Source organism: Orycteropus afer, unplaced genomic scaffold, assembly GCF_000298275.1.
Source record: "Orycteropus afer afer isolate SDZICR_OR568_19922 unplaced genomic scaffold, OryAfe1.0 scaffold00175, whole genome shotgun sequence".
NCBI classification, from domain to species: Eukaryota; Metazoa; Chordata; class Mammalia; order Tubulidentata; family Orycteropodidae; genus Orycteropus; species Orycteropus afer.
In genome coordinates this window covers 3,396,481-3,410,841 of record NW_006921762.1, presented here as the reverse complement: position 1 = coordinate 3,410,841, position 14,361 = coordinate 3,396,481, and the positions used below count along the sequence as shown (strand labels likewise).

At 37.6% G+C, this 14,361-nt stretch overlaps 1 protein-coding gene across 1 annotated transcript in view; it reads right to left on the bottom strand.

Moving 5' to 3' along the window:
* The window catches only part of RC3H1 (ring finger and CCCH-type domains 1), a 106,133-nt gene that overhangs the window by 20,691 nt on the left and 71,081 nt on the right, over positions 1–14,361 (bottom strand). The window contains exon 13 of the mRNA XM_007947099.2: positions 10,240–10,392. Within this exon, the coding sequence (XP_007945290.1) occupies positions 10,240–10,392 (153 nt within the window). The remainder of the gene's footprint in view (positions 1–10,239; positions 10,393–14,361) is intronic.

The window sequence follows — 14,361 nt, the reverse complement described above, 5'->3', positions numbered from 1 at the left end:
GTCTCCTTTTTTGGTATTTTCATGCAAATTCTTCTGCTAATTGGGGTTTAGTCCAATTCTGTATCCTTCCCTTCAAGGCTCAGGGGTCCACGATTATCTTCTGTGTCTGTGTTAATTGGTTTCCCTTTTCTTTGAAGAGGGTCTGTGCAATCCTTCTGCCTAGTCCGCCATCTTGCTGGAACTCCAAGGGCAGTATCTCTTATGAATACAGATGCAAAAACTCCTCCAAAAAAATAGTAGGGAACAATGGACTGTCTGTAAAACAAATCTGCTCTGCAAAATTTCATCCAAATCACACCAACAGCCTCTTAAGAGTGATACACCATGACCAAGTGGGATTTATTCCAGGAATGCAGGGATGAGTCAACATTAGAAAATCAATCAACATAATAAACCATGTCAACAGAACAAAGGAAAAGAATCACATGGTCATCTGTATGGATACAGAAAAACCATTTGAAAATATCCAACACCATTTCTTAATAAAAACTCAAAAGAAGATTGGAACATAAGGAAAATTCCTCAGTATGACTCAGGGCATATATGAAAAGGCAACAGCCAACACTATACTCAGTGGAGAAAAGACTGAGAACTTTCTGCTTGAAATTGGGAACAAGACAAGGTGCCCACTTTTACTGCTTCTATTTGATATTGTATTAGAAGTCCTAGCTACTGCAATAAAAGAATAAATGGCATCCAGATTGGAAAAGAAGAAGTAAAATTCTATTTGCAGATGATATAATCCTCTATGTAGAAAATCTCAAGAGATTCCACAAGTAAACTAGAGCTAATAGAAAAACTTAACAAAGTTACAGGGTACAAGGTCAACAACAACAACAAAAAAATCAGTTGGGTCTATACCCCAGCAATGAGAAAGTAGGACAATTAGAGAAACAATTCCATTTACAGTAGCATCTAAGAGAATAAAATATCTAATTAGGGGTATGAGTAACTTATACAATGGAAATTGCAAAATAATGCTGAAAGAGATTTAAATAAATCGAAAGATGTTCCATGTTCATGGTTGGAAACTTAATATTAAGATGTTAATACTACCCATAGCAATCTATAGATTCTACACGATTCCAACAAAAATTCTAACACTTTTCTTTACAGAAATAGAAAAGCAATCCTCTTTATATGGAATGGCAAAAAAAAAAAAAAAAAAAACCAAATAGGTAATGGAATGCTGAAAGAGAAGAACAAAATGGGAGGACGCACACTTTCTGATTCTAAAACATACTATACAGCCACAGTAATGAAAATCTGGTACTGGTATAACAAGACACATAGACAAATGCAATTCAGAGTTCAGAAATAAACCCACACATCTCTGGTCAATGGAGGGTGCTAAGTCCATTTGATGTGGAAAGACAAATACCTTCAACAACAGATGGTGCTCAGAAAAATGGATTTCCACATTGCAGAAAAATGAAAATGAATCCATGCCTCACACTACACAAAAACAAATTCAAAATGGATTAAAGACCTAAATGTGCAAACTAAAACCACAAAATTCCTAGGAAAAAAAAAGGAACAATGCTGCTGTCAGACCTAGATTGTAACAACAGATTATCTTATAAAAAAAGATTATCTTAAAAAAAATAAAGCACAAACAGCAAGAAACGAAATAAATAAATGTCACCTCATAAAAACTAAAAATTCTTGTTCATCAAAAGTATGATTGCTGGATCAAATGGGATTTCTATTTTGAAATTTTTAAGGAAGTGCCACACCATTTTTGATAGTAGTTGTACCATTTTACAGTCCCGCAAGCAGTATAGGAGAGTTCCAATCTCTCCAGATCCTCACCAGCATTTGATGTTTTCTGTCTTGCTGTACTTTGCTATTATTGCTGGGGTGATAAGGTATCTCATTTTGATTTGCATCTCTCTAATGGCTAATGATTGTAAGCATTTCTTCATGTGTTTGTTGGCTGCCTAAATGTCTTCTTTGAAGAAGTATCTGTTCATGTCCTTTACCCATTTTTGAAGTGGATTGTTTATCTTTTTGATGTTGAGGTTTTGAAGTTTTCTACAAATTTCAGAGGTAAGTCCCTTGCTAGGTATGTCATTGCCAAATATTTTTTCCCAATCTGTAGGTTCTCTGTTTATTCTTTTGGAGAAGTATTCTGACATACATAAAAATTTAATTGTTAGAAGGTCCCAGTCATCTAGTTTCTCTTCTGTTGTTTGTGCATTTTGGGTTATGCCTGACTGTCTATTTATGCTGTAACTCAGGGCCCCTAAGTTTGCCCCTACTTAAATTTTGATGAACTTTATAGTTTGGGGTTTTACATTTAAATCTTTGATCCATCTTGAATTCACTTTTGTATACGGTGTGAGGTATGGATCTTGTTTCATTTTTCCGCAAATGGATATTCAATTTTGCCAGCACCTTTTTTGTCAAAGAGATTCTCTCTTCCCCATTTCATGGGTTTCAGTCTTCTGTCAAAGATCAGCTGTCCAAAGATGAATAGATCTATTTCTGAATTCTCAATTCTGTTACACTGGTCTATGTCTCTATTGTTGTACCAATACCAGGCTGTTTTGACTACTGTGACTGTATATTACGTTTTGAGATTGGGGAGTGTGTCAGACCTCCTACTTTGTTTTTCTTCTTCAGCAGTGCTTTGCTTATTCAAGCTCTCTCTCCTTTCCATAAAGAATCATTGATTGATTTTTCCACATCTTTAAAGAATGTTCATGGAATTTGGATTCGGATTGCATTGAATCTATAGATTGCTTTGGGTAACAAAAACTTTTGCATGATATATACACATCCATGTTCATTGCTGAACTATTTATAACAGCAAAGAGATGGAAACAACTTAAATGCCCATCAACAGATAAATGCATAACCAAACTATGGTACATAAACACAATGGAATACTATACACATGAAAGAATAACGAAGAATCAGCAAATCACCTTATAACACGAATGAACTTGGAGGACATTTTGCTGAGTGAAATAAGTCAATCACAGGAGGACAAATATTGTCCTAGTCATCTAGTTTCTCTTCTGCTGTTTGGGCATTATGCTTCATAGTCTATTTATACCATAACTCAGGACCCTATATTTGCCCCTATTTAGTTTTGCCCCAAGTTTTCCCAGGGATGGGAGGGGAGGGGAAGAGAGCAAAAACAGATGAATAGTTAAGAGACAAGTTTGATACAGCTGAAGGAAAAAGCAATGTAACAGTAGAGTGTGACTATGAAAAAGGAAGGCACAGAGAGGTACACAAGAGGTACAGACTATAAAGGCAAACTATTGCATACACAATACTGAATTATCAGTAACACCAAACACTAATCCATGGTGGATACATAGGTAGACATGCAAGAAGATCTGGAGTGGGTAGGAGAATGGGAAAATATCCATGGCCATACACAGGTTTGGCAGACTAAATTCCTACAAGTGTATGTGCTATAAAAATGTCCATATGCAGTATGAAGCTAATAGGGGGCAAAGTTAAGATAATTTCTTAGCCACTACTAAGCACTTTGACAGAGTGAGTTGCTAGGCCTGCAGGCTGGGGACCATGGTCAAGGTCAACTGGCACAACATGTTGTTGTTGCTTGTCAGGTGCCGTCAAATTGGCTATGACTCATAGCAACCCTGTATACAACAGAATGAAACACTGCCCGGTCCTGTGCCATTCTTACAGTCCTTGCTATACCTAAACCCATTGTTGCAACTCTGTGTCAATCCATCTTGTTGAAGGCCATCCCCTTTTTCACTGACCCTCCACTCCAACACAACTCAAAAGCATCAACTCTTCTTCAGTCTTTCTTATTCATTGTCCAGCTTTCACATGCATATGAGGTGACTGAAAACACCATGGCTTGTTATACACCCCTTAGTCTTCAAAGAGACATCTTTGCTCTTCAGCACTTTAAAGAGGTCTTTCACTGCAGATTTCCCCAGTGTAATACGTCATCTGATTTCTTCACTGTTGCTTCCATGGGTGTTGATAGTGGAACCGAGAAATATGAAATTGTACACAACTTCATTCTCCTCTCCATTTATGGTGATGTTGCTTATTGGTCCAGTTGTGAGGATTTTTGTTTTATGTTGAAGTGTACTCCATACTGCAGACTATATAGTCTTTAATCTTCATCATTAAGTGCTTCAAGTCATCTTCACTTTCAGCAAGCACTGTTGTGTCATCAGCATATTGCAGGTTGTTAATGAATCGTCCTCCAATCCTGATGCCACATTCTTCATATAGTCCAGCTTCTCGGATTACTTGCTCCACATACAGACTAAATAAGTATGGTGAAAGGATACAACTGTGATGCACTCCCTTCCTGATTTTAAACCATGCAGCACTCCATTGTTCTGTTCAAATGACAGTCTCCTGGTCTATGTACAGATTCCTTGGGAGTACAATTAAGTGTTCTAGAATTCCCATTCTTCTCAATGTTATCCATAATTTGTTATGAGCCACAATGCTTTTTCACAGTCAGTAAAACCAAGTAAACATCTTTCTGGTAATTCTTTGCTTTCAGCCAAGATCCATGTAACATCAGCAATGACATCCCTCTTCTGAATCCACCTTGCACGTCTGGAAGTTCCCTGTCAATATGCCGCTGCAACCATTTTTGAATTATCTGCAACAAAACTTTACTTGCGTGTGATTATTAATGCTATTGCTGGATAATTTCCACATTATGTGGGATCACCTTTCTTTGGAATGGGTACAAATATGGATCTTTTCCAGTCAGTTGGCTAGGTAGCTGCATTCCAGATTGCTTGGTATAGATAAGTGCTTCCAGTGCAGCATCCATTTGTTGAAACAGCTCAATGGGTATTCCATCAATTTCTGGAGCCTTATTTTTCGCCAATTCCTTCAGTGCAGCTTTGACTTCTTCCTTCAGTACCATTGGCTCTTGACCATATGCCACCTTCTGAAATGGATGAATACTGACCAATTCTTTTTGATACAGTGACTGTACTGTGTATTTCATCCATCTTCTGTTGATCTTTCCTGCATCATTCAGTATTTTGCCCAAAGAATATTTCAACATGGCAACTCAAGCCTGATTTTTTCCTTCAGTTCTTTCAGCCTGAGAAATGCCTAACATGTTCTTCCCTTTTGGTTTTCTAACTCCAGATCTTTGCACATTTTGTTAGAATAACTGACCCTGTCTTCTCAAGCTGCTCTTTGCAATCTGTTCAGCTCTTTTATCTTGTCATTTCTTCCATTTGCTTTAGCTACTCTCCATTCAAGGGCAAGTTTCAGAGTCTCTCTGACATCCATTTTGGTCTTTTTTCCTTTCCTGTTTTTTAATGACCTTTTGCTTTCTTCATGGATGATGTTCTTGATGTCAACCCACAATTCCTCTGGTTTTCAGTCACTGGTGTTCAATCCACCAAATTATCCTTTAGATGGTCTCTAAATTCAGGAGGGATGTAATCAAGGTCATAGTTTGGCTCTCATGGATTTGTTTTAATTGTCTTCAGCTTCACCTTGAACTTGCATATGAGCAGTTGATGATCTGTTTTGCAGTCATCTCCTGGCCTTATTTTGGCTAAAGATATCGAGCTTCTCCATCACCTCTTTCCACAGATGTAGTTGATCTGATTCCTATATATTCCATCTGGTTAAGTCCACTTGTATAGCCGCTGTCTGTCTTGCTGAAAAAAGGTATTTGCAATAAATAAGTTGTTGGTCTTGCAAAATTCTATCATGCGATCTCCAGAATTACTTCTGTCACCAAGGCCAGATTTACCATCTACTGGTGATACTTCGTTTCCAAGTTTTGCATTCCAATCACCAGTAATAATTAACATATCTTGACTGCATGTTTGGTCAATTTCAGACTGGAGAAGTTGGTAGAAATTTTCCATTTTCTCATCTTTGTCTTTGGTTGTTGGTGCATAAATTTGAGTAACAGTAGTATTAACTAAGGAGCTCTGGTAGCATAGTGCCTAAGGCACTGGACTGCTAACCAGAAGACTGGCAGTTCAAACCCACCAGCCACTCCTTGGAAGGAAGATGGGGCAATCTACTTCCGTAGTGATACTGCCTCGGAAACCCAAGGAAGGATCGCTATGAGTCGGGTCTGACTCGACAGCACATAACAACAACAGTATTAACTGGTCTTCCTTGCAGGCATGTGAATATATCTTATCACTGACAGCACTGTACTTCAGCATAGATCTTGAAACTTTCTGCGATGATGATGAATGTCACATGATTCCTCTTCAAACTGTAATTCCCAGCATAGCAGATCATATGGTTGTCTGATTCAAAATGGCCAAAACCAGTCCATTTCAGCTCACTAAAGCCTGGGATATCGATCCTTATGCATTCCACTTCATTTTTTACAACTTCCAATTTTCTCAGATTCAGAGTTTGTACATTCCATGTTCTGGTTATTAATGGATGTTTGCAGCTGTTTCTTCCCATTTTAAGTCATGCCACAAAAATATTATTCTACATTTTTCTTCAGGGAGCAAAGAATAGGGTCTTAAAAACTTGTGAGCAGCCATTTAAGATGCAACTATTGGTCTCTCCTTGTCCAGAGCAGAAAAGAATGAAGAAAATCAAAGACACATGGAAACAATTAGTCCATAGGACTAATGAACCATGAAAACTTCAACATGTATGACCCTAAGTCCAGAAGAACTACCAATGCCAACCACTCAAAATGATATCAAAATGGGAGGTCCTGGATACAGTGGGAGAAAAATGAGTTTTGGATCAAAACTCAAAATCATAGAAAAGACCAGGCTTACTGGTCTGACAGAGACTAATGAAACCCTGAGACTATCGCTCCGAGTCACCCTTTAGGCCTGAAATTGAACTCACTCCTGTGGCTTAACTCTTAGCCAAACAATAGATGGCCTATGAGCTGAACACACATGAGAGAGATGTACTCTTTAGAATTATCAACTATGGGAGATGAGAAGGGCAGCATTTGCACTGGGAGAAAGATAGGGAGGCAGGAATGCATAGGCAAGAAGGACACAGGCAAAGATTAACTATAGGGAGGAAGTGGAGGAAAGCTGTTACACCACGAGGAATGTAACCAGTGTCACAAAACAAAATGTGTATGAACTGTTGAAGGTAAAGTGAATTTGCTTTGTAAAATATCACCCAAATCTTATTAAAAAAAAAAAAAAAAGTTAGGTTCCGTCAAGTTGGCTCTGATTCATAGTGACCGTATGTACAACACAGTGAAATAATGTCCTGCCCTGTGCCAGCCCCATAATTGCTATGCTTGAGCCTGCTGTGGCAACCATTGTGTCAATCTATTTCTTGAGGGCCTTCCTCTTTCTCGCTGACTCTACTTTTCCAAACTAGATATAACATGTCCTTCTCCAAGGACTGGTGCATGCTGGTAAAGTATGTGAGATGAAGTCTCACTATTTTTGCTTCTAGGGAGTATTCTGGCTGTACTTCTTTCAAGACAGACTTGTTTGTTATTCTGGCATTCCATGGTATATTCACTATTCTTCACTATCACCGTAATTCAAATGCATCAATTCTTCTTTGGCCTTCTTTATTCACTGCCCAGCTTCTGCATGTACATAAGATGATTAAAAATATCTTAGCCTGGGTCAGGTGTTCCTCAGTCCTCAAAGTGACATCATTGTTTTTTTTAACAGTTTAGAGGTCTTCTGCAGCAGTTTTCCCTAATGCAAAATACATCATTTGATTTTTTGACTGCCACTTTCATTGATTATGGATCTAAGAAAAATGGTATCCTTGACCACTTCAATCTTTTTCTGTTGATCATGATGTTGGCTTACCGGTCCAGTTGTGAGGATTTTTGTTTTAAGTTGAAGTGTAACCCATACTGAAGGCTGCAGTCTTTGAGCTCCATCAGTAAGTTATCAAAACACTTACCAAAAAATTGAAAAGACAGGCTACTGACTGGGAGAATATCCTTGGGTACCATATGTCAACAAGAATCTAATAACCAAAATATAAATAAAACTTCAACAACCTAACAACTAGCAAAGGACCTGAAGAGATATTTTACTAAAGAGGACATTCAGTGGCCAATGAACACATCAAAAGATGTTCAATGTCACTAGGCATCAGAGACATACAAGTCAAAAGCAGAATGAGATACCATTTCACTCCCTCTAGGATGAAAAAAACAAGCAAACAAACAAACAGAAAATAACAAATATTGATGACGACAGAGAGAAATTAAAATCCATTGCTGGTGGGAATGCGAAATGGTATAGCCATTGCAGAAAACAGTGTGGTAGTTTCTCAAAACACAAAAATCCAACTACCACATGCCCCAGCAATTCCACTCTTAGCTATATACCCAAAAGACCTGAAAACAGAGACTCAAACACAGATTTATTTGTATAGGAGCTGCTCATTGCAGCACTATTCACAATAGCCCAAAGGTGGGAACAACCCAACAATAGATGAATGGATCAACACAATGTCGTGCATACATAAAATGAAATACCGCTTAGCCAGTAGGAAAAATGAAGTTATGATACATGTACAATATGGATGGAGCTAGAAGACAGTATGTTGAGTAAATTAAGTCAATTACCAAAGAAAAAACATTATATAACTTCAATTACATAAAAAGTTATGAAAAGGCAAATGTATAGAGAACCAAGTTTATTAGTGGATATCATGCTTGGTAAGGCAGAGGGTAAGTGAAAAGGGGAAGACCTTCAATGAGATGGACTGACACAGTGGCTGAAACGATGGGCTCAAACATAGCAAGGATTGTCAGGATGACACAGGACCAGGTAGCGTTTTGTTCTGTTATACACAGGGTCACTATGAGTTAGAATTGACTCACAGCACCTAACAACAACAACAACACAGGGGCAGGAGGGAGGGGGAAGTACACTCACAAGGGCAAGAATGCATAGCCAATTGTAATTTCTGTCAACAAGCTGCACACCTGTAAAAAGTTGAATTGGCAAAAGCTGTATGATAGATATAATTACAACAATGACACAAAAAGAAAAAAAATGCTGCTGAGGCTGCTTATGTACAACCAAGAACGAAGGGACTTGGTTCTTCAGAGATTTAGGGTCATGGTTTCACAGGACAGCCCAGTTATTAGGACAGCCTAATAACATGTTAAGTTCTTCTGTTCTACCTCCTAGTTGGTTGCATAGTACCTGGGCCACACAAGGCACAATTGGTCTCTATTTGCCTGAAGCAAAAAAGGAAGAAAGAGAATCAAGAATAGGAGGAGGATATGGAATGTGTGGCTAATTGCCTCCATGAACAACTGCCTCTAATGCCTTGAGAACAGAAGAACTAGATGGTGCCCAGCTATCATCACTGAAAATTTTGATCAAAGATTCTACAGAAGAAACCTGATAAAAGGGGGGGAAATGCCACATAGAATTTCAGCTGTTATGGAATCTAGACTTCCTGGATCCATGAACATTAGATAAACACCTGAAACTACTGCCTCAAGATAATTTTTAAACCTTGAGATAATCTTTAAACCTTAAACCTTAAAATGTTTAAACCTTGAAATATCACCTGAAGTCTTCTTAAAAATCACACAGTAGTTTTAGCTTAACTAGTGAAAAATGTCTGCCTTGAGCAGTATGGTCTTTGAAGATCTATATGGGATCAAATTAGTACTAGCAACTTGAAAGATTAGATAGAACCTTAGGGGACAGTGAACTTATGTTAATGGGGGAGGAAAACTCAGAAAAGCAGAACTGTTACACAACTCAAAGAATGTAATCAATGTCACTAAATAGTACCTGTAGAAACTGTTGAACGGGTACATGTTTTACTCTGGATATTGTCAAGAACAACAACAAAATAAAAAACAAAACAAAAATAAGTGGACTGTAAAAAATTCTAGATTCTCATAGCTCATTTGAAATGAAGCAGTTATAGTCTGATTCAAATACTACTTGTTTACTACAATCATTTTTGTTGTTTAAACTTCTAAGGTGTAGAAGAGAGTTATAACTTGTCAGGTGAAAAAATCAAGTCTTAATTATGCAAAAATAATTTAAGAATTTTTTTCTGACCTTAATATATTATGCAGCTGTAAACAACTCTAGTGAAATTGTTGTCTACATAGAAATGTAACAAATACAAAAATTTTTTTATCTATACTTGAAATAAACAAATAATAATGGAGTTTAATGTGCAAGGAATAGAACATGGTTGGAAACTCTTAAGCAAAGCTCAAATATTTGTGCTTAAACTATAATGGCTGACTTTGGTTTATCTTGATTTGTACTACTATGGGTTAGTTATTACACATACCATCATTTCCACACTCCCTGCTGCCACAACATCTTTGGGTTTTACATCTTTGGTCCCAATGTAGGAGCCGATAGTGTCACATGACCAGGGAGAATACTGGCTATAATCATTTCCTTTGTATTTCCCAGCTATCTTCAAGTCTTCATCTAAAAACTAGAGTTAAAAAAAAAAAGGAGGGAGGGATAAAAAAGAAGAAACAAAATAGGAAATAAGTCTATTAGTAACAAGTAACATGGTAGGGAAAACAGCAAATTTCTTGGGACATTATGCTCAAGCAAAATATTGATGGTTATCTGATTTGTAAGTGTCACATACTAGAAGATATTTGTAGACTATGCAAAATATACAATAAGTGAAGAATGATACTTAGCCTTTATATTTTGTTAGGAGAGGGTCAAAAGAAGTTATCTCAATATCTTTCAAGTTAATAAGCTAAAAGTTTTCAGGAGTTTTGCTCATTATCTTTTTCATCAGATGAAGTCAACATTTAAGCAAATATGTATGAGGCCACAGTTTTGCCATACTGCTCTGAATACTTCAGTAACATCCTAGGTAAATAAGAGTTTGAAAAATAATTTAAAAGGTAATTTTAAAAGTTCGATATAGTGCATGATAATGCAGCAACTCTGGTTGATTCAATGAGGTAAAAAGGATAAGATGCCTGCAATTGTAATTAATCTCTAACAGAGTAACAGTCCTTCTAAAGGATACTTTCAGAATTTAATGGTTAAGCACTCAATTACTAAATGAAAGTTTGGTGGTTTGAACCCACCCAGCAGCTCTGTGGAAGAAAGACCTGGCCATCTGGTCCCAAAAAGATTATAGTCTGGAAAACTCTATGGGGCAGTTCTAGTTTGTCACATGGGGTCGGTGTGTCAAAAACTGACTCAACAGTACAAATTAATAAAAGGGCTAATACATTTTTATTAAAACCGTAATATTTACATTTTCATGTTTTATAGTTTCCAAAGTGCTTAATTATATTACTTTATTTTAGTTATTGTATCACTTTATTTCATATGCTCATTAAGTCTATGATAGACAACATAGGTGCTTTTATCAGGGCTACACATGGGGTTGCCATGAGTTGGAATTTACTCAATGACAACTAGTCTGGTTTTTATTTTTATATGAATATGGAGCAGTGCTAGAACTATAATCTTAAACATTCCTTTCACTTTATCACAAGATATATATAGTGGTATATTGATACCCCTAGTATTTGATAGTTTAGCTAAGGGTTCCATGCCTCCTCTATAGTAAAAATACCTCTCTTCTGACTTATCAGTACTGGCTTTCTATACTGACAGAAGGTATTCTGCTAAACAATATCACTCACTTTCAACCTTTTGTTTCTACTGTTCATATCCCCTTTCCTTTTCTTTGTCCTATCACTATTAAAAAAATCATCTCATTTTTTACTTATCCTCTACTTACAAATGCCATGCAGAGCAACTAGCATACAAAGTATGCTCCTTTTTTTGCTGCCTATAAATGTATTATGTGCCTGCTAAAAAAGAATGAGATAAATGTGTACATACATTTAAATATACACATATGTGTGTATTTATGCAGATGTTTTGGTTACCTCCTTTGCCTCTCTAACAGAAAATACCACAGGTGGGTAGATGGCTTTAACAAACAGCAGTTTATTCTTTTACAGTATAGGAGGCTAGAAGTGCAAGTTCAAAGTGCCAGCTCCAGGCGCTGGGTGAAAGCCCCTCAACTTTGGGCTTTAGCTCTGCCTCTTGCTCCTGGCCCACTGAAGCTGGAGGCTTAACTCAGCAAGCTGATGGCTGCCGAGACTGACAAACCCAAGGGCAACAAATAAAATGGCACAGTTCCAAGATTCCCAAACAACATGGCAGGTCACTAATTCAAGTCCAGAGACAGTCCCAAGATCAGCAGGAAATATGGCAGGCTGCTGACTGAAGACTTGGCTACATGCAGGGCTCCAAGAATTCCAGAAAGCTGCAGAGACCTTTCTCAAAACTGCTTCTTATATACTGAAAGCAGACCACATCCCTAAAGCAGCTACTCAGCTGTTCCAGTAGATTCCGCCAGAGAACTGATTGCCAATCTCATGGGGAATAACTACATCCAGCTGCCCAGCCAAGTTGACACATAACCTTATCCACCACAGAAGACATTCAGGATAACTGGTTAAGTAAAACAAAACCCAAAAACCCCCATGTGATAGTTGGAGCTGTGTGTCAACTTGGCTGGACCATAATTCTGTGTGCTTTAAGCAATTGTGATGTGGGTTATTCCCATGATGGGATCGGATGTGTATGTTTTGAGCAGCCAATCCGCTGAAAGGGAGTTTCCTTAAGGATGTGGCCAATATAGTTATGGACATCCTGGGAAAAAGAGACACTCTTCTGTGGATTGGAATCCTGTTGTGCTGTCTACAACTGTCCGTGGGCGAACAATCCACCATTCGGCCTGGAGATCTTGGATTCATCATTCGCTGGAATCAATAGCTGGTATACTGCCTCCCAACCTTGAGCTCCTCAGCCCCTGCAGCTGTGTGAGTCGGGAAAAGCCTCTACCTTGACGTTTGATCCAAGAACTTGGGACTTGCCATCTTCTCTAAGTATGTGACCCATTTTCCTAAGATAAATTTCTCTTTCTTTGTATGTACATATAAGCTTTACTGGTTTTGCTTTTCTATAGAGAACCCAGCCTAACACATCCCACAAAGTGTATTAACAAATGATCCTATTAAAAATAATGAGTATATGTTAGTTCATGCACAGGAAAAGTTGAAGGAATTATAATGAAATGATAGCCTCAACAGTGTCCCTAGGGTTGGTATCACCCAGTGTAGTAATTCAGGGTGTCACCCACCTCCCATACTAGACCACAGAGAAACTCAGTAATGTTTATTATCAATTTTAATGCAGAAAAATATGTGATAAATACAGTTTTAAATTGTTTAAATTAGTATTTCTTAGACTATAAGAATATGAACAATGAAACTTTTGTAAAACTCTCCACACTGAATTACATTAGTTACAACATTATTAGTAACCAAGTGGAAGCCTTTTCTGATTTGTCTCCTTTTCCTTTAATTACTACTTCTCAAAAAGTTATTTATAGAAGTTCAAAAAGACTAATTATCATAACATTAGACATTTGAACATCTGACACCTGAACATCTGACAAAATCAGTGACTATAAAATCACTGGCAGCAATGGAATCAAAACTGTGTATCTCTAGCGTGTATAGACGAAACCACGATTTGAAGCATCACTGTAATTGAGTAATAATGACAGCTCTGACTAGAGCACATTAACCAAAAAAAAAAAAAAAAAACAAAAAAAACCAACGAACTCAATGCCATCGAGTCAGATCTGACTCATAGCAACCCCTCATTGGGTTTCCGAGGCAGTACCACTATGGAAGTAGATTGTCCAATTTTCCTTCCAGGGAGCGGCTGGTGGGTTCACATTAGAAAGTTCAAAAAAGTAAATTAGCACAGAGTTTTAGCTTTGCAGGATTACTGATACATGAAAGCTGGACTTATGAAAGTATTTTTTGTTGTTAGAACTAACTATAAGAATATTTTTTATACAGAAATAATCAATCTCTGCTGAAACACTACACAAAGATTTTACAGACATTTTGGCATCATCCCCTCTGACAGCAACACCCAAGTGCTGTCCGCATCCCCTGCAGTCCCCTAGTAATGCTACTGCAGTGGTTACGTTGTTGTTGTTGTTATCTGCCATTGAGTCGGTCCCGACTCATAGCAACCCCTCCTTGGGTTTCCAAGGCAGTATCACTACAGAAGTAGGAATGCCCAACCTTCCTTCCGAGGAGTGGCTGGTGGGCAGTGGTTACAGGATATGGGATTTTGGAGAACTTTCTCTTTCTACTATGTATTTCTGTATATATGAATTTTGAGTAACTCTATTAAGTTATTTATAATCAGGACTGAGGTTTACAATTAGAGCTTTGTATGTCAGTAACTAAAATGATTCTAGATATATATCCAAGCATTATTATAATTTTTATTGTTGTTATTTGCCATTGAGTCGGCCCGGACTCATAGCGACCCCTCCTTGGGTTTCCAAGGCAGTATCACTACGGAAGTAGGATTGCCCAACCTTCCTTCC